This window comes from Homalodisca vitripennis, chromosome 1 (genome assembly GCF_021130785.1).
Source record: "Homalodisca vitripennis isolate AUS2020 chromosome 1, UT_GWSS_2.1, whole genome shotgun sequence".
In the NCBI taxonomy this organism is placed as follows: domain Eukaryota; kingdom Metazoa; phylum Arthropoda; class Insecta; order Hemiptera; family Cicadellidae; genus Homalodisca; species Homalodisca vitripennis.
This window is the reverse complement of record NC_060207.1, coordinates 147077512-147103381: the sequence shown is the minus strand read 5'-3', so window position 1 is coordinate 147103381 and position 25870 is coordinate 147077512. Positions and strand designations below refer to the sequence as shown.

Below are 25870 nucleotides of genomic sequence, written 5' to 3'. Positions count from 1 at the left end.
CTGTTAAAAAACTATTACTGAAATATTAACTTCTTGCTTTATTCTAGTTTAACATGTAAATAAGTAAATTAATACAAATCCAACAACTTTTGTTTTTATAAATATTCGTTGTTTTAACATTCAGCCTTATACATGTTTAGTACAATTTTAATGAGATTACAATTCTACTTGACTGCTGGAGTAATTAATTTGCTATTTTTCAGTTTTAAAAACATGTCAATTTTTTATTTAGTAATTTTCTACAATTTAGTGTTGCATTATCAGTTATATCACCTAACATTTTATGCTTATATAAAAATAATATCTAAACAAATATTTATCTTAGTGGACTATTAATAAACATAATAATTTTTATTCCTTCGAAACATTAATAATTGTCAAAGTCAAGGTGGTTAGATTGTTTATAATTACTTCTACAAACAGTTTTATGTTAAAGACAATGGCATTCATATTACATCCCCCACTATCGGTGATCAACTGGCAGCCCCTCTCATTCCTTCTAATGCTCCCACATATCTACTACATTGCCCCTGTCGGCTGCGATGCTGTAGTGATGGGTGGTTGTTTACAAATGTTGCGCCTGCATGTTGCGATTGACCAACTCACGCTTGCTCGTATGAAACCGCTCCATTCTCACGTCTTAACTCAGCTTGAATTCATGTGAGTTCTAATATTAACATTGTTGTACTGTTAAAAATGTGGGACTTTAACTTTGAAGATCCACACTTGTTCGTTGACGGATATTTCGGACATTTGGTAATAATTTTAAAAATTCTGGCATCTTCCTTAAGCTCTGAGTGCAATAGTATTAGGTAACACCGACAGGTGAAACCCAAATGGAATTAACTGTAAAATGTCTTGCTACTCTTCAGTCTCTTCTGCATCACCTTAAATCACGAAACAGCTAAGCATTATAAAAAATATTCTTCATTGATTCTGTTTCATCAATAGACTACTGTAATGAGGCGGGAAGGAATTTGAATCACAGTAGACTGCTGAAACTTGCGTTGGCATCTAAAAGGATCCCGCGATATCGCTGCCACAGCCAACTGCTTTTGTTTGCATTCCGCCGGCATTTTGTGGCCTGTGTGAAACTGCTCTGAATAGCGGCAGGACCGATCACCACTTGTTGTCATGATCAGGATGGCGCAATTCTCACTCGTATTAACTGCTCTTATGGGACGATTAATAGTAAGAGCTCTGATATGATAAAAGTTGCAAATTTTATCCCCCTTTTATTCTTATTATTTAACAAACACACGCATACCACCCTTTGCTGCTTGCGTTGTAGCCAAGACCTAAAATCAATTCCTATTTTGTATATGCATGTGTCCATTTTTGCACAAATTGTTGACATTGTTAGTGAGATAAGGAAAAGTTTTAAATATTGTTACCGTTTCGCCACGTCTGAGAAATGAAACACACCTGTATTCAAGCTGAGTTCAGACGTGAGAACTGGTAACAGACACCAAAGTGCCGAGGCCTAGACCATTGAACACGCTCGTGCTGTATTTTAGCACTAAATACTAAAATCGGCCACTCCTGAAAAACATCACCTTTTTCTATTGTTATTCGTAATGTTCATAAAAATTATCAACTGTGAAGTTACTATTTCTGTACTGTAAAAACTGTGAAAGAGCCATGAATTTGATCATTAAGATTGAGTGGGAACTGTATATTTACTTACGTAATTTTAATCGATCTTTAGCCACAACATGTTCCCACGTCTGATTTGTTACTTATTGCTCAGTGCGTATAACAAGGTCAGAAAAAACTCATTAAATCAATTTAACCTATTCTAAGCATCTGGAAATTGCATCCATTGTCAATATGTACTATCAGTAACATGTTTGTTATTTATCCCTATTTACACTTGAATCAAGTATATGTGGTGCTTAATAGTTTATGAAAATAAACTTTTTATGCAATGCCAATTATTTGTCAAGCAACGTTGCTTCATTTAATATCTTAACCATCACACACCACTGATGATAATATCTCATTTTCAGAAGCAGCTAACTTGAAAGAGTTTCATTTAATTACAATTGTGACTGATGAAACAGCTGGTTCTCTATCAACTGGCTTTGTGTTTCAATTCTAATTAATTACAAAAATTCTAATTAATTACTCTCATGTCTGGACCATACAAACAGTTCAAAGCCAATAACTGTTGTATTAAGTAAAAACCTTGCATTTTTCCAAAAAGCTTCTTTGTTTTTTTTTTTTTTTTGTATCAAAATAAAATATGCTTAGTGATGAAAGGGTTGTAATTTTTCTGTGTATAACTTTTATTTACAGACATGTTACATTTTTGTTAAACAAAGTCTCTGCTTTTAAATTTCTTGTAATAAGATTCATTTCACAAGATAATGAAATGTTACGTCCTTTATTCTTTATATATTTACACTGGTATATATCTGATCAACCACCAACATTTGTAAGGAGAAATAGATGATCTGATGAGGAAGAATTGCCATTTTTTCTAGGAGATAATAGAAGAACAAATAAGTTTCTAATCCACTCATGGGTCTTGCAAGTATACTGCGAGGCATTTGTTTAGCTTTGAATCAAACTTTTTCTTGTTTATAGTTTTGTTTTATTAATATGGATAAGCAGTTTATTAAAAGATATAATTTAAATCTTTAAACGTATTCAGAACCATATATCCAAATTAAATATTTAAAAAACTAAGTTTTTTACACTTTATTTTTTAACTTATATAATACCAAAATTGATGGGCACTGTCTTTCAACAAATCAGCCCTACTAAGAAAATCGTTTTCTTATCAAATTATCACCAAAGGCATTAAAATCCCATTTTCTACCTGTCCAGATGATGAGTCTCTGAAGAGTCTTGCTTGGCCTTTGTTTGATTAGGTGTTAGGTAAAGCATGTCAGTGTTTGAATTGCATACTCACTGCAAATGGTAGGTAGCGAATTGTAACTTTGAACACAATCATAGCCAGCATTGAATTTAAACAATATAAACTGATTAAATTTTAGATTTACACATGAGTTTACAAATTATACCCAGCGAAATGTGGCTGTTTATTATTTGTGGTCACATTCTTTAAGAATTTGTTGTAAAAATGTATATCTTATGCAAATACACTTTTATAAAATAGATAGTTTAGAATCAAGAGCTTTCATCACCAGTCTCAAATCACTTTTATATCTTCAATTTTATTTTGTACAATAGAAATAGTTTTCATTTGTTAGTCAATAACCAAGTTAGTAAATATTTAAATACATTTTGAAATAAAGTTTTAAACTATTTGAGCATGACATCTAGTTTATTGGAATAAATAAGGTAATTTATCTGTCCTCAGAAGATAGTGTATTATTGTTTATTTGTTGATTTCAAAACTGTCAAAATTACTTAACTGTTGGATTTTTATACTTAGCTGTTAACTTCTGTAGGTTGATTTACAATATTTGTCTGGAAATTACTATAGGTTTCCTTGGTTTCTGTAATATTAATACATCAACAATTTTGTTGCACTTCCAAAAGTGTTAAGAAACTTATATTTTTTGATCAACTTTAAATTGGTCTATCAATGTGTTCAAACTTCTATAATTTTTTTCAGTAGTTGTTTGATGTCTTGATAAATTTTTATTTAAGTTTAAGTTTTTAACAATGTATTTTATCATTATTGGAATTGAGCTTTTTGTGTAACGTGTATTTTTTTTTAGATTTATATTTGATATATGAGGGCTATCCAGAAAGTAAATTACATTTCGCTCTGAAGCCGCTAGGGTTGGGCCATTTTGATGTCAGGTTGATTCTCCGTTCAATGGCTATCCTGCAGTGCTAGTGAGAAGTTATTTTTACGCAATTGAAATCCAGCAAGTGCAGTTGTTAATACGGTTTTTGTTGGCTAAGCGCAATAAACCAATTGAGATTTATCACCAACTCTGTGAAGTTTATGAGAACAATGAGATTACTGAAAGTGGAGTGTGTCAGTGGTGCATTAGGTTTAAAAAAGGCCGAACTATTGGGTAGGATGACTAACAAAGTGGACAAGCATTGTGACTGATGAAATTGCTGCTAAAGTCGATGAGAAGATTAAAGAAGACCGCCCATTCACAATAACAAAACTCTCACTCAGTTTTCCTAAAATTTCAAGGAGTTTTTTCCATGAAATTGTTATGCGGAAGTTAAGTCACTATAAATTTTGTGCAAGATAGGTACCGAAATCTTAACAGAAACTCATAAAAATCAGTGCGTGATTACTTCATTGACATTTTTTAACACGTACGAAAATGATGGTGACTCATTGCTCAATTGAATCATTACAGGATATGAGACTTGGTTAAAACATGTGAATTGCAAAACCTAATTACAGTCTATGGAGTGGGAGCACACACAATCCCCTAAACAATCATGGAAATGTATGCAAACATTGTCGGCATGGAAGATTATGGCAACTGTTTTTTGGAATAGAAAAGGAGTTCTTCTTATTGATTTCTTGGAACGTGGCACAACCATAAATTCTGTGAGGTATTGTGAAACCTTGCAAAAGTTAAGTTGAACAAAACAAGCACAGAGGAAAGTTAAGTTCAAAAAAACGCCTGAACACACAAGGCAAATTGGAATTGAGAATTCCTGGATGCTTTTAAGTGGGAGATGTTTTCACATCTGTCTTACAGTCCGGACCTTGCACCCAACAAATATCACCTGTTTTCAGCAATGAAGATCTGGCTTGATGACGACGTGGAACAGTGGAAGGGTGTGACTATCTGGTTGAAGTCTCAGGCGGCAGGATTTTATAACGCTAGAATTTCAAAACCAGTTCACTTAGTGAGTGGTTTTTGGAAGTAACTAAGTAAAGATAAAGAATCTGAATAATCAGTCTTTGAAGTTACATCCAGAAACTAGTTACTGTTCTCTTTTTGTAAGCAAGATCATTTTACGTTAAATCTGGATGTCTCGGTTTGCAAGTTTAGGTTTTATTGTCAGCTGAAACATCATTTGTGTTCCCTAGGGAAGCTACAAAACCACACACAACGTTAACACCACAATGTCCATTAATACAATATGAACAAGTAGCTTTACCATAAAATAGTTTTAAAAACATGAATCTATAATATCGCCTACAACTGTTACCTATATAAATGTACACAATATCTATACATATACATAATATGGACAAATAAATGCACAGAGGCTTCTTATAATAAAGAAATAAAAAGAATTCATTATAATTCTTCCTAAATCCAATTGGAAAATTTTGAACAAACTTAACAGTTATTCACTAAATCTAAATTACATTTTGGTTTAAATAAATAAGAGATGAGTTGTTTAAAATAATCTAAATAATGTGAAACTAAATTTATAGTCTATACTTGTTCTGAATATACAATTCATAAACAACAAAATTGTTTAAGTTTAATTTTAATTTTAAATTGAGTAGAACACAATTATTAATAAGTTTTTATTTTTAGATTTTTAGGCCAATTCCCAAAATTTCTTATAATATACCAAGGAGTTTAAAAATTACAGTATAAATTTAAATTTAGTTTAAAATAATTTAGCTGATATTAAAAATGTATGACATGTTTACTTTTATTTTTCTTTGTATACTCAATACTTTATATCCTTATTGAAAACAACATTTTTAAAATATAAAAGGATTATGTTTGATATATATATATATAAAATACATACACAGTGGAACCTCAAAGGTTTATACAAAACTTCTATATAATGGGGTTTGACATATCGAGGCTGTTTAGGGCAGACTTCAATATAGAGGATTACAATAATTGTTTTGTTATTCATTATAACATGGTTAAATCAGCAGACTTCAACATAAAGTGTCTACAACAACTACAGTAGTAATATTGGCTCGTAACAGTAACGTCTAAATCAATCTGAAGGTGGAGTGATGATTCACAATAGGTGACAACTGAAAATGAAGGAGTATTGGTGGTGGGGGTTTCAAGTCTCGGCATGAAAATACAGTACTGCAGTTCAGTTTGTTGCACTGATTAACTGAAACTTTTATATATAGAGGTTAACATTTATCAAGGAATTCAATATATTGAGGTTCGATATAAGAAAGTTTCACTGTATTTGTAAGTTGGTTGAAATGAAAGAAAAACTTGAAAAATAAGTTTACATGTTTTTAATTTCCGGGTTCTTAGGACTCTTCTTCAGAAAACCATTGATTAACAAAACAAACATCAGTACTAAAACTAAACTAACACTGTTGATGATCATTTCATGTCACTGTTTAGTGAGTAAGCTTTACTACACTGTAAAATCAGGGTACATAAATGCATCAACACAGTAATCTTTTGCTAAAAAATTAGCCATAAATCTAAACAAACTGGAGGAAATTTTAGTTAGCTGATTTATAGCATTTAAACCTCAACTCAGAAGCATTAAAATAACTAAACAAAACTGTTAGGACTAATTGTTGTAACAGTTATAACTACAGTAATATCAAATGTGAGTGTTGATTTTAGCTCCAGTTTATCTTCCTCTTAGGGTAGAGTCTTGAATCTGACGCTGTTACAGACTTGACTCCTGGAATCTGGAGTCATGTTTATCTAAAGAGATCCAAAAAAGTCGGCAATGAAAAGGGTCAAAACTAACTCCTTACATCGTTTTGACATCAGAACATAACATTCAGATATACATGACTCCAGATTCCATATGCTGCACTAAGAGGAAGATTTACTGGAACTAAATTCAACATTCACATTGAATCAGGCCTTTCCACCATAGCTATGTTAAGTGATGTCTAATATATAATTTATAGAAAACAAAGCTAGTCTAAATAAACATGTTTGGTAGCTATATTAATAGTGAAAATTTTGGAATAAACAAATATATGAAAACTATGTGACTGAATGTGTTAAAAGTCTATTATAAAAACAAATTTATTAGATAGATTTTTAATAATTGAAAAATGTTACTGTTAAAACATTTATTTTTACTTTTTTATACCAAAAAGCTTTTTTTACTTGTCATGTGTTGTGTTATTTGATAAATAAGTTAGAGGTTATTCATACTTATACTGATAGAATGTTTTGTTCCAGATTGGATTCATCACATGGTGGAAGCGTCTAATAATCTTGATATGGACATTTGCAACGTACAACCTCTACCTGTTTGCTGCTTGGCTGCTAATATTGAGCACATATCGCTGGCCTGTGCTGAGCACAGCCTCGGACCAGTTACTGGTCATTGTCCGGAGCATTGCCCTCACTGACCTTGGTAACAACTTGCGCAATGATTGCATCTTGCTCTTCACACATCCCCTGTTCTTCCTGGCAACATTCCTGCTCTTCGTGTTCATGACCAAGTGTTACATATCCGGTTCCAATGTTGAGGTTAGTCAGCTTTATCTGATATTGCGATTTTGCTATTGCACTCTTGTGTTAGACCGCATCTAACAATGTAATATCATATAACCTGATATCATATACAGGGTGCGGCAGCATAACTGTTATCATACCTTGTTAAAATGCAAAACTTGTTAGTGTAAGCATCAGTTTTTTATGCTTGATACAATAAATTAAAAATATAACACATTATTATAAAATATAATATATATATATATTTTAACAAACCTGAGGTTTAACTAAAAATATGCTAAAATAAAAACAAGCCTAGGGTAAAAGTAGGCAAAAGTCCGATTGGAAATGGTTAATCAATGATGCATTATTTTTGTTCTCTTTGCTAGTTATATTGCAGGGTCCCCACCCGACCGTGAAAACCGTGAAACCGGGAATAAGCCGTGAATTTCGTTCACCGTGAAAAAACCTTAAATAAGCCGTGAATTTTGTTTACATACCGTGAAAATCTCTACAACTTTTGAATAAATAAAATCAACACGGGTCGTCGTCAGACGATCATATGGGAAAGTTGACCTTCGCTATTGCAAAGTAAAAAGTAGCACGCAATGTAGGGGATAGACCACGAAGTTTGACAGGTGCTGCTATCTGAGCGATTTTACTGATAATATGGTTTATAAACAAATGAGGAAAAGGAAGGGCCGGTGGGAGATGACGCTTCCGGCTCAAATCACGTGAGGCCTGTCTTTGTCTGTCGCCGGCAACAAGGTTCCGGGCCTTGGCTACGCTACGCGGCTGTAAACAAGGCATTCTCTGATTGAACGCGAGATTAATAACACAATTTAATTACTTGATAGATTGTCGTTTAATGTAAACACTTTTCGTATTGGAGTTTTATTGTATCAGATATAGTCTATTATTGTTTTCATAAAATAAAAAAAGTATACAAATCCTTAATCTAATGTAAGGAATTTAAATTACATTTTAACTTAATTTCATTCTATTAAATCCCTTATTTTATTTAAATATTAATGAGAAAAATGCTATTCAGTACGATATCTATATCGTTGTGTGTAATGACTGTTAACACAATGTAATAATTATAAAAAATTTTAATTTATGGTGGACAATAAATTGAATTAATTTAGGGTCTTGCGTAAATAAATAGTATAATAATGTGACGGAGCAGAACCTACACGACACATATTAATTAACGCAGCGAGACCATAACTTTATAGGCCTATATAACTGTTTTAATTACCAGTAAGGTCGTTTGAGAAAACCATTTTATTTTTCATCTCTTTAGATATTAAACGGTAGTGATATGCGTTTTCCTTATCAATAATATTTTTTATGATTCCTAAGCTGCATGGATATTACGAGTGTACACGGTTTAAATCTTTTATGGTGAATGTGTGTTTAAATTGTATAATGTATTAGTAAAATATTACAAATGAAACGTCATGTTATAAAAACGTTAGAAAAAAAACCATTGCATTTTTTCTAACCAGGAAACAACAATCGTCAAGTAACTTTGTAGTGTTAAGCTTTTATTACTACAAAACTACAAATCGAGGAAGTCGTCCAAGTATAATTTTGTCGGGTTCCATACGACTACGTTAACGCTATTAATCATTTCATGCAGATGAAAAATATATCGTACAAGGTTCATTTATTGTAATGTGGTGCAGCGATGTTATGGTAAAAATAACCTTTGTTGTCTACTGTCAATGAGAGTGGAAGGGGAGGGGTATATCGTGTACTCCACTCCCCCATCCTCGGACAACAGCTGGTTTCATGTCTCAACATGAAAGATTTGTTTCCCCAGCTCGGCACTCCAATATTATTCATATTGTGAGAATTGATATAAAGATTTAAAGCTTTTCATTCAACTTATTCTGACACTTTCTCACGGAAATTCTTCTGTTGAAAGAGGCTTCTCTGTCAACAAACAGTGTATAGTTGAAAACTTGAAGGAGGAGAGTTTAGTCACGTTGAGAAAAGTTTGTGACGGCGTATCAGCAGCAGGAGGATTGGAGGCAATGGAAATCACTAATGAATTAGTTCATGCTGCCAAAAATTCCCACGCCCACTACTCGGAGCACTTGGCAAAACAACGAGAAGAAATGAAAGACAAAATTAATTCTGAGAAAGAGAGGAAGCAAGCTGCAATAGAAAAAAAAGAATTGGAAGCACAAAAATTCCAGGTTTTGTCCGACGCCAGGAAAAGGGCAGCTGAGTTAGACGATAAGATACAGGAACTTAGCAAAAAGTGCAAATCGTAATTCACTTTTATTCTAGACATTTTTATAAATTTCTTTATTTATGTGTACAAATATAATTTTTTTTGTATAAACTGGTACCAAATAACTTTTCTTATAACAAGTTGTATTTTTTTTTTTTTTTTTTTTTTTTTTTTTTTTTTAGGGAGAGGCAGGAAAAATGCAATTACGCACACAGGTGGCCAGCCTGTAGTGTGGGACTCCCCTAAAAACGGGTTTACCCACTAAAAAACCTCCTCTACTCTTTAGGATTCTAACCTGGGATTGTTTATCACATTACTTCAGGCTAGGCCTAAATTTGGCTTAAGCCCGTGGGGCTCGCTCCTTATCCAGCCGCTCGGTCAAGGGATCTGGGCCACTTCGCGGTCCAGATCGGGTCTCTTTTCCAGGAGGATGCCCCGGACGAACTGTGACAAACAATCCCAGTTCCCCTCATCCTCCATTATCTTTTCGCAGACCGTATCCACCGAAAAAACCCCGAGTTTTCTTGTGGCCTCCAGGCGGGGCCTTTCCCAACGCGGACAGCGGAAGAAGGTGTGTTCCGCGTCGTCGGGAACGCCCGGGCAGTAGATGCAATCCGGTGAATCGGTCTTGCCCATCCGGTTCAGGTACGACTTGAAATAGCCGTGACCTGTCAGGAACTGCGTGAGGTAGTAATCCACCTCGCCATGCCGCCTTTCGACCCATGGTTGAACCTGCTCGATGAGTCGCGCAGTCCATCGTCCTCGGGTTTCGTGCTCCCAGCTGTGTTGCCACTGCTGGAAGGTTCGGGCACGCTCTTCGGATCTTGCTGCGTCCTTGCCGATCTCGCCTTGTCTCTGATAAATCGCCTTCCTCTCCCCTGCCAAGAGCTTGACAGGGATGACTCCGGCAACCACCAGGACGGCAGGCTCGGATACTGTCCGATAGGCGGAACACACCCGGAGCGCAGCTTGACGCTGAACCCGGGCGAGTCGCAACCTATAACATTCCTTGGTAAGAGCGTCTGCCCAATTATATAACAAGTTGTATATAATTTTTATGCATTTAACGTTTATATGTTATTTTAATTTCAATAAAATTGCCTTTTCTTATGTACTAATTAAAATGTGAACCTGTGATTATGTGAAAATTTTCCTGTGGAAGAAATTGATCGAAATAATAATAATGTGTTAAACAAGAAAATAATTTAATAATCACGCAAGTGTACTTCATGGACTCAAACGAGTTAGCCTTAGCCAACGTACGAATCCTGTCACCCTGCATCTTGTCTAACCTGTGTCAACAAAGTTCTCTTCAGATTTCAACAAACTTGTAAGTTAAAGAAAATTATGAGCTATGTGCATGCTAATTATATTGAAATTTGTCTTTGTCATTGCTTTGATGACTGTTATGATGATGTTTTGTAAAAATAATATGCCTTGTTATATTCATTATGTAGCAAATCGCACATAAAATCGGGCGCTCGCCGCTCATTGCTTGCGTCGTAACCGAAGCCTATTGTTATTTCGTTCTTTTAGACGTTTCCGTCAATTCCTGCACGACCAATGACATCGTTAGTCAAATGGGAAGAAGTTTTATATTGTATTTTACCGCTCTGCCGCGTCTGTAGTGTTTACGTCTCAACTTCACCCCTCTCCAACACGATTTTGTTTGTACCGGTAACGTTGTTTATGAAAACTTTCCGACCTTGAATTTTAATTTTTTTAACCGTGAAAACCGTGAATTAGCCTTGAATTTGAGTATTTAGATTGAGTGGGAACCCTGTATTGTTTCAAATTTATTGTCTGAAAATGGTAGAATTCTTTGTATGAAATGAATCATGTATACAGTAAGTGTGGTTTTTACAAGTTAAGCCTTGTATGAAGATTCTTGGAGCACAAATTTACACTGGTATTTGAATTTGTATCGAATTGAAAAGTTTAGCATTGTTATATAAATATTATATGCCTGTGAGGTTCTTAATATAGTATTTTTAAGATATGATTTTTTTGTAATGGTCACACCTAATTCACTGATTGTGCAGAACTTTGCAGTCTCCAGTTATATTATTTGAACTTTTGCAGAGAGAAGGTGAAGAGCGTGCTTGGTGGGAAGTGCTCTCTCTGGATTGCTTGTTCCGTCGCCCGATGGCTTCACTAAGCAGGCCTCTCCCTCCTTCTGAGATACAACTTGAGGAGGGTATCGAACTATTGATTGAGCGGTTGGCTGTCCCACATCTGTGGCTGCAGCCGACTGTGTTAGGAGGAGATTACATCAAAGATCTACCGATCTGGCGGTACCAGAGCCCTACGGAGGATGACAGGGTAAGGCGAAAGATAGTAGAGCTAATGGATGGAGACAACAGCAGGGATGATTCATCCTCGGAAGAGAGGGAGGAAGATTTAGTGGACTGCCCGGTGAAGGGGATGCTGCCCACCACTTCGTGCGCTGTATGTCTAGAAACATACCAGGACAATTCGGTGTTATGTGGACTTCCCTGTGGTCACAACTACCACAAGCGCTGTATACACATGTGGCTCCACACTGACAACCACCACTGTCCCATCTGTCGCTGGCCTGTCTACAAGAACAACCACCCCCGCTTCCAGCAGTAGTGGTCTTTATACATTCCTGTACAAATTTTATAAGTTTTGTTACCATTTATAATCCTTGTAAAAATATTTTCTATATATTTTAATGAAAATTGTGATCTTTAAATTTATTAGTTTATTGCCATACTTAACTTTATTGTATATATGTATTTGTGTAATATTTGTAGTATACTTGTAAAATCCCAATTATAAATTTTATTTGAAGTTATTTTTTTTTTATTTATTACCTTGCTCAACATTTGATTAGTTATTTTTATGATGATTTTGTTTTAATTGTTTCAAAATTTTTGTAAATACTGTAAAGGTACTTAATTCATCATCACCAGAACAACAAACATATAAACAACTGCTGGATGAAAATTCAAATAAACCAAATGTTTATGATTGAAAAAATGACGGTGTATTAAAATCTGATAATAATTCAAATTTGTTTGTGTGTCAATGATAATTGATCTAGTTATGTTAAAGGTGCTATGTATTTTTCTTATTTTTTGGCTATAAGTCATAAGCTTGGCTACCACACCAAAAGGAGCACTAGTCAATGAAGTTGATTTGTTATTGGCTGATGGTATTTTTACTCTTCATTGTGAAATATCAGTTGTAATAAATAAATTAATACAAGTAAACATTATTTATGTTAAAATTCACAGTTCTTGTTATTGAACTGCTGTTGGTGTTATTTATTCATATTACCATATTAATTCATATTTTTTATGTATTGAAGTATGTGTTTATGGTGCACAAATAGTTTCCGCAGATCTCTTATCTTTCTGACACCATTTATATAATGTGACTATGGAGGACAGTTGAAATGAGACATTTGAATATATAGAGAAAATATATAAACCAAAGCCAACACAGTAATTATTATTAGATTTTGGTTGAAGCTATGAACTTCAAATTAGCACCATACAATACCAGTGAGCAAGAGACGATACCACAATGCCCATTTGTTTTACTAAAATTTTGGTACAGACTTTTGAGAAGTATTATTTATTCATTAAATCTTTACTCCTTATCCTGATTAGTAGAATCTTTTGTCTTATAAAAATAATTCGGCCAAACAAGTCCAGTTGAACAGTAGATAAATCGAAGTTTTTGGCTTCAAAATTTCAAATAATATGTACTTCAATAATAATCATTTCTTGTCAATCCATGTTAGAAAATTTTAACTTTATCAACTTGTCAAGGTATTGGGTTTCCTATAGTCTTTTGTTATTATACTTTAAGATAGATATGTTCCAATAATTTATTCGGGATTTCCAAGATTTTTAAAATAATAATTTCCTTTACTACTTTCTTTTTATTAACATTGTTAATGTTGTTTTGTTGTTTGTTGTCTCTAAAACAAAAAGATATATATAAAAAGTTCAAATTAAAAAAAAAAATATATATATATATATACTACATAGTAACAAATACATACTTTTATGAAAAAAATTATATATGACAATACATAATCAAATAAATTTTAGTATTACCTATATTTTTTATAAAATACTTTTACAAAATCTGGAAAAGTGGCCTGCCAATAGAGGTAATTTAGTTGCCAGTACTTGGTTTAATACTCTCATCCATGACTACCGTCAGTACAGGATAACATTGATATGCACGCTGTGCACTTTTTTCAGTGTCTTCTAAAATTCATCAGGGATGACGTAGCTTTTTTTAGTAACTTCCTCTATGTGTTTGTTTGATGTAAAATTTTGTCAAATAATTTAAATGTTTCATTAATTGATATTAATGAAATATTCATATTAATATACATTTTTAAATTTATTTATATAATATCTAATATTAAGTATAATAGTAAATTTATTTTAGTTTAATTATTCCTCCCTTCCATGATTATAAAATAATTTTCTCGATATAACAATAATAAAATTTAATGTATTCAAGTATGTATGACTGATTCTTAACTATACATTCTGTTACTATTTTAATCCTATAATTTATTCATTCAAATTTTAAATCACTATTTAATATCTTGTCATTCATCTAACATTTAATTTCACTTTACTAGAAATAATTATGCACTAATATGAATTAAATCTCTAAGTTAATTCATATTTCTGAACTCTTCCTATTCACAAAATATTGTCTAGTCAAAATATATGTAACAACCAGAGATTTAGCTAGAAAGCCAGTGAAAGCTTCCTGTTCCTTTATTCCAAATATTAATTTAAAACTAATTCCCATTACTTCCTGGAAGAAGCCACTCTCAGCCAAGCATCAGAACAAGATGGAGGGTTAGTTTATTCATTGTATAATATTTCAAAGTCTTATACCTTTAAATGTGTCTCTAAGCAAAACTACTCAAAGTTCTATATAACTAGACCACACAATCACAGAATTTGTTCTCTTTGAAACACTTCAACTGTTGTTGAAACATCATGATTTGGTGATTATTCCTTGTAGCACACCACCATCTTGAATTTGTGATTTTTAAGACCAATCAGAACAATGTAATTTAAATTTAACTTAAAATAACACTAAATATTTTATTTAACTAATATTAACTTTTGTAAAGTCTTATCCAAGATCTTTAATTTCAGTATCCCACTGGTAAGTGACAAGACTTCATAGTTACATTCAGTAACGTAACTTGAAATAATTTTGTTACTAATAAATAATATTATTAATTACCTATTCAGTTTAACTAGAATTGGATTTTTATTAGATGCGTTCACTATTTATTATGTATGCTCTTATCAAACATCAGCATGAAGTACCAACTCCTAAAATTTCTGCTCTATTACAGTTTTTATAATTTTTGCTACTAAACCTTATAACTTCCTATTTCAATTAAATTATTTTTAATATTTGAGTACACTGTTATTTTTATTAATTGGATGGGTATTAGTGGAGCTTATCACTTAAGGGGCTGGAAAAACTTCATTGATGTCTGTCTGTACAATATCTCAAAAACAAAATGACCTATGGACTTGAAATTGGGCACAAAGTTTCATTTATGTGAGGAATACTGAGTTTAATGATGTCGTGCCATGGGATATGGCTGAGTTTTAGTCAATATTTTTACATTGGTCTTATGGGTAACCGTGATGGCAATGTGAAAACTGAGTAAATAAATTTGTACATTAAACTCAGTACACTCACAAGAGATAATAACAGTGAAATATTAACACATGTAGCCTAACTCTTCCAACACGTACATCAATATTTTATGGTGACTTGGTGTATTTAAAATGTTGCGTGTAATAGTAATTCATTTCTATATAGACAAGAATGAGTTCTATGATATCCAACCATGGAATCTGGCTGAGAGTCGTTGAAGCCTATCACTGTAGACTCACATAATTTCTCTTTTGTTTGCCGGGCGAAACATGTTTTTTCTGTATATGTGTTTTCTTTTCTGGTGATGTATAATTGTCTGTAGTTCTCTATCTGTCAATAATCAATTGAACTATAGACTTGAAATTTTGCATTTTACCTTAGCAATGCGTGGTGTGGCATACTTCTACCTTGTAAATATTTCAAAGAAAACTAATTTATTTCAGGTTCTATGCACATATTTTTGAACTTTTTCTACATAGGAATACATTTTGGATTCCTTTTTCCAGACTGTTCTGGCAGCGAAGAGTTCTCGGACATTCTCACTTTTTCATAGTTATTGAATCCCTTCTTGCTAAGATAATGGAAAAGGTAGTATTACCTTGGAGCAAAGTCAGGGCTATATGGTGGATGTTATCAAAATTCCCGTCTGAAAGAATTAGTCCAACTTCCTGGAGTTTGTTTTTAGAAACAATTATATAAATTAAGAACAAGTCATTGATGGAATTTCATGGAAAGAGTGGTTATTGTGAATCACCTGTCCTCACAAATATTTGTCTCAATTACAATCCCCAAGTTTTCTGAAACCATGGATGGTTGAAAAGTACATTCTTCATAGTGAAGTTTTCAACGGCTGTATTGAATTCCCTCATCCAATTTCGAACTTTACCTTCAAACATAACTTTTTCTCCATAAACTTCACAAAGTTGTCAGTGAATGTCAGCAGCCAATATGTTTCTTGCGGTCAAATAACACCACTGAAATGGCCCTTATTTAAAAACGTCCCTCCTATTTATCTCTTTAGTATTAAAGTCAAGTATTAACTGATATCTTGCATACTGTTTGTAGGAATTCCACCTGCGAATTCCACACAAGGATTTATATATCTAACGTAATGGGTCTTAATTACAGTTTTCTTTTCCTTCTAAACTTTTTGAGGTTCAGGTTCCCTTTAGTTATGATTGGATTGATGATTAGTCTCACACTTGAACACCATTCTCTACAGTCTAATCCACACTGGACAAAATCACAGAGTTTACTTTCGAATCTATCTCTGATATAATAGCGATGCATCTGCATAGCCAAAGTGGTGAGCTCTTTCTCGGTTGACTTGTCTAGTAGCTTAACTGGGCTCCACAGCAAGTATGATAGTACCTCTCCTTGGAGACACACTCTTCATGTAGTTTATCAGACGGTGTTTCCTCCCACCTGAGCCTCCTCTCTTGTAGAAAGCATGTTAATTATCCATCTGGATAATGTGCTGCCCATTCCTCTGCTCTCAAAACAATACTTTTGACTGCTTCATGACAAATCCAGAAAGCCACATTATTTGACAGCTTTATCATGGAATTATTTCCCTATATAATTCCAGTCAGCTCAAAAGGTGCAGTTTCTGTGGATGATCCTGCTGATAACACATACTGAGTCGTTTCAAGGATATCTGTTCTTACAAGGAGGACCCAAAAACCCAAATTAAAAGTTTGTGGTCATTTGTAAGACATAATAAAGAGTTCTCTTGCTAGATGAGGTTAGTACAGAACTTCAGAAAACAGCTGTTTTGGCGGAGTCAGTTTAAAGGTTAACGTTTTGAGCATAGTGTTGTATTTCTCTTACTTTTATTCCGCCTGCAAGTCAATATGGTAAATTTAAAAGAGCAAAAAGTGTATTTGAAATTTTGTTTTCTACTTCAGAAATTGTTAACAGAAACAGACTTTTAAAGAGGATGCTATAAGCTATACACAAGTTTTCGAGTTGTTTGGGTGCTCTCCGTTCCATTTGGAAGTTCCCCAACTATGCTATAATAAAAACAAGACAAGTGATGTCAAATGTGAGTTGATGATAATTGTTTTTTTTATGTTTGTGAAATTGTACATTGATAATTTTTTCCTCCTGGCCAGATTATTCTTTAATGTGAATTTAAGATGAAACCACTTATAAAACTAAAGCTTTGAATTCATTTTGTCTGGTTTTAAAAGGTAGCAAGTCTGATAGTTTGCAACATACTGAATCATTAAGATTCATATAAAATAACAACTAATTTGCCTGATAAGGCAGACACCTGACAGGTACTAGTGTTAAGCTATTAATCTCTAACCTTCATTAGGAATTATACTGTCTTAAAGATTAAAAATACTCAGCCTCAAAGTAGAAGTGCAATTATTGACTCATTCAAAATCAACTCATTAATATTGTGATTTTTTGTACTGTGTCACGTAACAAAACAATTTTCTGCTACTAATATTTTATACAGGGTGGAAAAAAAGTATGGAAACGCTTTCACTAATTTTGTATGGCTTCACTAATACAAATTAAATTTTTTGTACATCACCACTTGTATTAAGAACCTAGTTTTTGAGACCAGTGGGACATTTTTATCTTTTCAGGGGGACGGCCCCGTGAGGAGTCGGACGAAAAATCTTAAATGTAAGCATAGCCGAGTTTGGTATCAAATTAAAGGTCTAGTAAAGAGAAACTCATTACCGCAAATCGCACTTAAAAAGGTTGACCCTATCCAGAGTACGGCCGTTTGAATTTCATAAGTAACGTTTGATTAATTATTATTTCTCCTCAATTTCACAGTCTCAAGTAAACTGTTCTGACTGAAAATGACACTTTATGGAACACAATTATCCAAAAGAATTAAATTAAAAATTATCTATGTATTACAAAAAATAACCATACCTTTTAAATGAGGTGCTCAAACTGCTCTCCGAACACTTGTTGGCAATGAGCTATTCTATTATAAAAACCTACTGCAGTCACATTTTGAAGCATCTCGGGTGTAATTCTTCTTGCTTCTTCTAATAAACGATTTGTCAGCTCCTCAATGTTGGCTGGTTTAGTTTTATACACATTATCTTTTAAGAAGCCCCACAAAAAGAAATCTAGTGGATTAAGATCCGGTGACCTAGCCGGCCACTCAACGGTACCCCTGCGACCAATCCAACGGTTAGAAAACACTTCATCTAACAGATTGCGCACCCGCAAATAGTAATTGGGCGGTGCTCCATCTTGCTGAAACCATACTGCATTAAAGTTTGTCCCAAGAAGAGCACGCACTGCTGGCAAAATGTTATTTTGTCAACATATTGGAAATAAATTTTCATATTGAAATAGATTTCCATCTATCACAAACGGTCCTACAAATGTTATTGATTATTATTCCAGCCCACATATTCACTTTTCTGAGGCCTTTGTGTGTGGCCTTCTATCATCCAGGTGTGGTTTATGGTCGGCCCAGTAACGGCAATTATGCCTATTTTAACTTGTCCATTAACAAAGAATGTAGCTTCATCTGAAAACAATATCGAACTTTAAAAATTTTTTGAATTTCGTCACACTTTCTCATCATTATTTTGCAAAATTCAGTCCTTCGATCAAAATCATCCTCTGCAAGTTCTTGGGTTAGGGTTACTTTAAAAGGGTGATACTTGTTTTTGTGTAAAACATTCAACACTGAGGTATGGCTCATATCAAGATCTTCTGCAGCCACTCTGGCCGAGGTGCTGGGATTTTCAACAAAAGATGTTTGGAGTACATCCAAAGATTTTTGTTCATTTTGTTGCCGATTTAGGCCTGCCACTTCTTTGACTGTTCTAGTTTCTTCAAATCGTTTTACTGTCTTAAACACTGTTGACTTACTAATTGGGGGTCTATCAAGAAAAGTGTCATTAAACAAATGCGCTGTTTCTTCATAGGGACGAACTAGATATCCATACCCACGCATCATAAGCAGCGTGATTCTCTCAAACTCACTAAGTGACATTGCTTTTAAAACTAGTAGAATAAAATGTAAACACTTAAGTAAAAAAATTTATAACTATCGCAGTACCATCTACTTTCAACTTTATCTTACGTGGACGATATTATAACATAGACTAAAAACCAAGCTGATATTAAAAATACAAAACTGTGGAGTTTTGCTGTGACAGAACTGTTTGTATTGCCTAAACCAGTTTATGTTTGCCTGAGATAAAAAGGGCTGGAGGGACTGGACCTTGACCTCATGTTGATAAGGAGTTACGGTGGTATTATTGAATACTCTCAGTTTCTTGAAGACAAGACAGGAAAACCCCTATTTACTGTTATCCAACAAATGTAGAGGTAAAAAAATAATTTTTTGTAGGGAATTGTTTTTTCAAATTTACATAACCGACATAAAACATACTACTGAAAGTAAATTAGTTACTTCACAAGACAAAATTACTAAATTTCTTTGTCATGAAATTCATACGGCCCGTACTCTGGATAGAGTCAACCTTTTTAAGTGCGGTTTGCGGTAATGAGTTTCTCTTTACTAGACCTTTAATTTGATTCCAAACTCGGCCTATGGCTTACATTTAAGATTTTCGTCCGACTCCTCACGGGCCGTCCCCCTGAAAAAGATAAAATGTCCCCACTGGTCTCAAAAAACTAGGTTCTTAATACAAGTGGTGATGTACAAAATTTAATTTGTATTAGTGAAGCCATACAAAATTAATGAAAGCGTTTCCATACTTTTTTTCCACCCTGTATGTAAATGCTAATACAAAGAAATTTCTAAATATATGTTCAATTTTAGTTTATAGTCAACTTTCTGTATATAATCGTTAGTGATAACTAAGTGACTTATGACTTAGGGTCGTCTTCTCCATTTCTTATCATGTCCTTTTTTTGCCCATCTTTTAACCATCTCTTACCAATTTCATCACTCATACGATCGACATGTGCTTTGTCCAAACTTTACTGTTGGCTGGATTCTCAATTGGCGGGAGCATTTAAAATGTGACATTAAAATTAACAAAACGCATTTTAGCTTAACAATTGATTTTGCCGTAATTATGTCTGTGGCTTGATACAGATTTAGACAGTGGGAAAGTGTGGGACAATATAGCTATAGCGGTAGAATTCCAGAACGGTACTTACTTAAAACATATACCTCGTATGTTACATTTGTTGTAATTAAAATCAGCTGTAGAAAAAAACATTAATGGGTACCCTAAAACACTCTGCCCTGTAATATATTTTTATTCAATATAGTTTATAATAACCTGAAATCGGCGGGCATGTAACTGTTCGCCCAAACATTTTGTATAGATTTTGGTGGACAATATATTGTCCACCCAGGTAAAAAGTTGATACCTTATAAAAATAATCATCAGACATGGTATATGGTAGATTATAAAGGTGATGTGCCGAAGGCTAATTTATGTAACTTATGTACTTTATGATTATGTAACTGTGTGTGAGCACTGAATTTTCTGCACTGACAACCGGCTCACCAAAAAAGGGACCATGTCACATGTGGTAGGTAATAATTTTAGAATAAAATGTGTAACATATCCTAATTTTACCTTATATACTATAAAATTGACTAAAATTAGGTTTACATCCTGTCATCAATCAATCATTGGATTGATTTAATTTGTTCTTATGGTGACATGTTTTGAAGCTTTTCCTTCATATTACATGTAAGAGGCTGCAGCATCGCAATGACATGTGAACGACTGGTGTTAAATAATCCTTGCTGTTGGTTCTGTCCATATGTAGTGTTATTGTTCTGATCAGCTGTTCTGACTGGGAGACTATTGTAGATAATATTAGTTTTATCTTGTAATTTTTCATTTAACAGGTTATTACTCGGTTGCTACACCATGTTTTGGGGTCGTGTCTGGAACATAATGTACCCAATTGTACACCTGATGAGACAATGGTAATACCAATTCTCCTAGATTACACTATATTTTGAGGTCTAGGTGTTTATAATGTCAAAACTAAGCAAAAAGCACGTTTTAAGCTTGTTCGTCACCGACTTTTTGGATCTCTCAAAATTCCAGGAGCCATGTCTGTGACAGCATCAGATTTGAGACGCTGCACTAAAGAGGAAGATGAACTGGAACTAAATTCAACAAATTATTAACGTAGTAACTCTTAAAAGCTGAATAAATTCCATACTCACTCAATGATGATAATAAATTGGCTTTATTAAAACAATGTATTACTTCCAGATCATTTAATGTCTTACTCATGTTATGATTTTCATCCAATAGATGTTGAGTGAAAGTAGGCCTTTGTTTACTTAATTATTTATTAAGATAGATGGTGTTCCTTGCATCTTTGTTTGAATGAACAAATGGTTTTTCCTATGTCATTTTTGAGACAGTCATTGCATTTTATTTTATATACTCCAGTCTGGTCCAACATGTCACAAACCTGCTTATTAGTTTTCAAAGTTTTGTTTAGGTTATTACTTGTTTTAAAGCTACATTTATGTCATTATGTTTCTTTAATTCTCTAGTAGTGGTATTTTGTATAAACCATTTAAATTCAATACATACACATTTCTTCTCATTAGACGTGTCCATTTCAATTTTTGTTATGTTTCTTCACTAATTTATCGATGATACTATGTGAATAACCATTAGATTTTGCAATATATTTTATTGTATTTAGTTCCTGGGTATAGTTTTCTGGGCTTAATAGGGAAATTTAGTAATTTGTGTATCATATATTTGTAGGCACCATATTTTTGGGATATCACATGGTATGAGGTTGAACTGATTGTTCGCTTTCATGTTGTCGGTTTTCTACATTTGCTGTAATAATTGAAGTGTGTAATTATTCTTTTATAAAGGTAGATCCTAAAAAAGTAATTTATTTTCTTATATTTCCATGATGAAACTTAATTTTGGTGTAATATTTTTCAGAGAATTATGTACCATGTTTATCAGCCGATCTGAACCGTTGAATAATACCCCGGTGTCATCTACGAAACGATGGTACAAAGCTGTCATGTTATTGTGTTTGTTGCAATCCAAGATGTGTTATTTTCAATGTGGTTTAAATACAGGGCTAATAAAAAAAGTCTGTGGAGACCCTCAATTAATATTGTAATGGTCACACTAGAGAAACTAAACTCTACACACCTTTATGTCTTGTTGTAAAGTACTTTTTAGGCATAATTACTACTTCATTCACAAGTCCAAAATGGGTTATTTTGGGGTTAACTCAAAAATTTCAATTGTCATGTCCCATTGAGTGATCCCTATTTTAAAGGTCCTGATAAAAGAAAATTATGAACGCAAAGAAGAAGTCCCTTTCTTAACCCAGTACAAAATGGCGGCCAATTGAAGGTGTTAGAAGTCAGAATTGACTACTTACAACCTAAGCATAAGAAGTTAACTTTTAGAGCAGCTAAAACTTAAAATTTTAAGCACCACTCAATGACCTCATTTTTAGAGTATTTATTAAAGGTTTGAAACTAGAGAAAGTACAGTATTTGTGTAACTCGTATTTTTAATGCTAATAATGAAGGAAAAGAAAAGATATCTAATAACAATTTTCTATCATTGTCATGAATTCTAGAAGTAGGTAGGCACTGTCATTCCTTACCAGCGTAAGGTTCCACAAGAAATGTTCAAATTGCTTCCCCTCAGCGGCTTGACAATGCACCATTGTGGAGTAAATATGTCACACAATTCGCTGTAATGTTTGTTGAGGAATCCCTTGTATAATTTCTTGTACAATATGATTTCTCAGATTATCAATATCTTGTTGCTTTAATTTGTACACTCTGTCTTTAACATAACCCCATATGAAGTAGCAGAGTGGTGACAAGTCCGGTGATCAGGCAGTCCACTCAATAAACCCACTACTTCTACCTATCCATTGATTTCAGAAAACATTATGTAAGTAGTGCCGGCTATAATGTGGTGGTGCTCCGTCTTGTTAGAACCAAACTTATTCAACATCATCTCTGGATGCTTGGAATTATCTGTTATTTGGGCGTATTTAAGTACACATCACCAGTAAGGTTCCCTTCAATGAAGAATGGTCCAATAACATCCTCCCATCACACCTAGCCAAACATTAATTTTTTCAGGATGTTGAGTGTGGTTTTCTCGCACCCAGTAAGCATGAAAGTTGCTTTTTCACTACAACAATATAATTTAATTTACATATCTGGTTATCTATTATACTCATAATTTAATCACTGAATTTTACCCCCGATCAAAGTCATCTAGGTTCAACTCGTATGCAAGCTGAATTTTGTATGCCTTGTATTGATTGTCAAAATACCTTACAAATGGATCCCTGAGATATCTCCACTTCTCTTGACAGAGTAGTAGTAGTTGACACATGTGGGTTTTCAATAACAGACATCAACACCTCCAAACAATGATCCTCGGTTTTTGCTGATCTCAGTCTTCCAGATCAGGACCGATTCTTCACAGACACTATTTCCTCAAAACGTTTTATTGTTTTTTCAACAGAAGGTTTTGATATGAGGATTCTATTGGAAAACGTTTCATTACATAAACATGTCACTTGATGATATGATCGAAGTCTATCACATAACCACGCATCATTAACAATTTAATACATTCCTGTTTGCTTAGCTACATGTTGAAAGCAAAGAACAATGTGCTCGATTCAGCATGGCAAGACACTGATGGTATTAGATAAGTATTGTCATTAAAAACAGCTGATTTGATTGTAACCAGTAATGTGATTCAGTGTTATGTTGTAGTTAGGAGTAAAGTCAGTAAATAAACAAGTCATGTTTACAGTTTCTTAATTTTCTATAGTATTAAAGATAGTAAGCCTCTGATAAGACTAGTAAAAACAACTGATTACACTGGACAAAGTCCATAACTTGTGGAATCTAGTTCCCCCTCCAGTTAGCAATTCCAAATAATTATTTTAACTTCTGTATGTTTGATATTTTAAACCATACTTTACTATGATATTATTATTCCCTTTTAATACTTTAAAAATAAGAAGTCACTGAGTGGTGCTTAAAATATAAAAATTGTAGCTGCATTAAAAAGGTTATTTATGCTTAGGTTGTATTCCTATCATAACCTTTATTTTATAAGGTTTACAAATTAAAATAGTCTCTCGTTCTAGTGTGTACAGCATGTTGGTGCAGTCTTTTGGTTTGTGCTTCCCCTCACTGGCCTGGACCCTGAAAATCATGCTTGAATTTTTTTTATGTACAATTTGTCTGTTATCAATTTGGATTTTGGCAAGTTCATCAATGAGGCTTAAGTGCATGGCAAGACACTGCTCCATTGAAGAAGAAGAAATTTATTAGTACTTATTTGTGCATGCACAACCATGTCCTACTTTTTTATCATCTATAGAAAAGAAAGAATCTGGATTGGATGGATTCCAATCCATGAAACGTTTACTAATTCCGTAACATATAACGATGGTAATTGCCCGATATCCTGTTATTTTTCAAATCATCATTGTCCTTGTAACCTATAAACCAGCTGTCCACAAATTTAACATGTTGAGGAGTGCTGACGGCTGTAACCGTCAACCTGCCTAGGGTCTACTAGAGTAAGCGAAGTATCATTAATGGACTCCAGTGAATAAAGAACACTTTTTAGTTGTATATTTATTCAAAATGTATTTAAACATTACAAAACATCAACATTTATTATCTTCTTATTCCTATTGCCTTATAAAATTTCTTGGCTTTAAGGTTGTACTTCTTTTTTTGTTAGAATTTTGGCAATTATTATTATGTTACAGGAATATGCGAAGTGCTATTTTACACAAAGCAGCATCTTGATTAATTATTATTTTTTTAAATTATCATTCTGTCTTTTGGAACAACTTTCAGCTACTACTCAACATGTTAACCCTTTGATTGATCAACAAAAATGTTTTCCAAAATTGAGTGTCTTTTTACATGTGTGATCCCTAAATTGACAGGCTCAAATAAGCATTTTTGTTGTATTCTACTAAAAAATTCATAGTCTTATTAAGTAATAACACAGGGACCTGAAATTAGTCTTGTCTTTAGATCTTTAAATGTCCTATTAGGAAAAAATATAAAATTATTCACAAAACTTTCTTTTTTACTTTTAAATTTTTGTTTAAAAATTTGCTACTTTCTCACTAATAAACTTAAAAGTATTTTGTATAAAATTAAATACAAAAATTTAGCTACCAAGGTAGTTAAAAACATGACAATTTGGTTTCCATTATTTATTTACTTCATTTACCTTAACCTAGAAGTACCTGATGATGAATCCATTGAATTCGAAATGTACATTGTACAATAGAATATATAAAAAGTGTTAAAAGTTTTGTTATTGTATATTTATAGTAACACTTTTCTAGGCTACATTTTTAACTTGTTGTGGTTCCAAATCTTGAAATAATATTTTTTATTGATTTAAGACGATTTTGAAATAAAAGCCTTACTTACTCTCTTACTGTTATAAAAACTAATTGATAACGTCCCAGAATATCAATTGAAAAAGAATAATTATAAAAGTGCTTGTCAAATAACTAAGATTGTCCTTTAAAATGATCTTGTATTTGATTAAGAATTCTACCATATCATACTGTATGTTTAAACAATACAATTTGTTTCTTTGCGCTTAATACAAAATTCAAAATTAACAGGAAAATAAAAAACAAA

The 25870-nt window shown here is 33.2% G+C and overlaps 1 protein-coding gene across 2 annotated transcripts in view; it reads left to right on the top strand.

Moving 5' to 3' along the window:
- LOC124373521 (E3 ubiquitin-protein ligase RNF103-like) overlaps positions 1-12309 on the top strand; it is a 39086-nt gene extending 26777 nt beyond the window's left edge. For both annotated transcript variants that reach the window (XM_046831885.1, XM_046831892.1), the window contains exons 7-8: positions 7047-7340; positions 11632-12309. In XM_046831885.1, coding sequence (XP_046687841.1) covers positions 7047-7340; positions 11632-12162 — 825 coding nt within the window. In that variant the 3' untranslated portion in view covers positions 12163-12309. The remainder of the gene's footprint in view (positions 1-7046; positions 7341-11631) is intronic.
- Positions 12310-25870: the final 13561 nt, after the last annotated feature.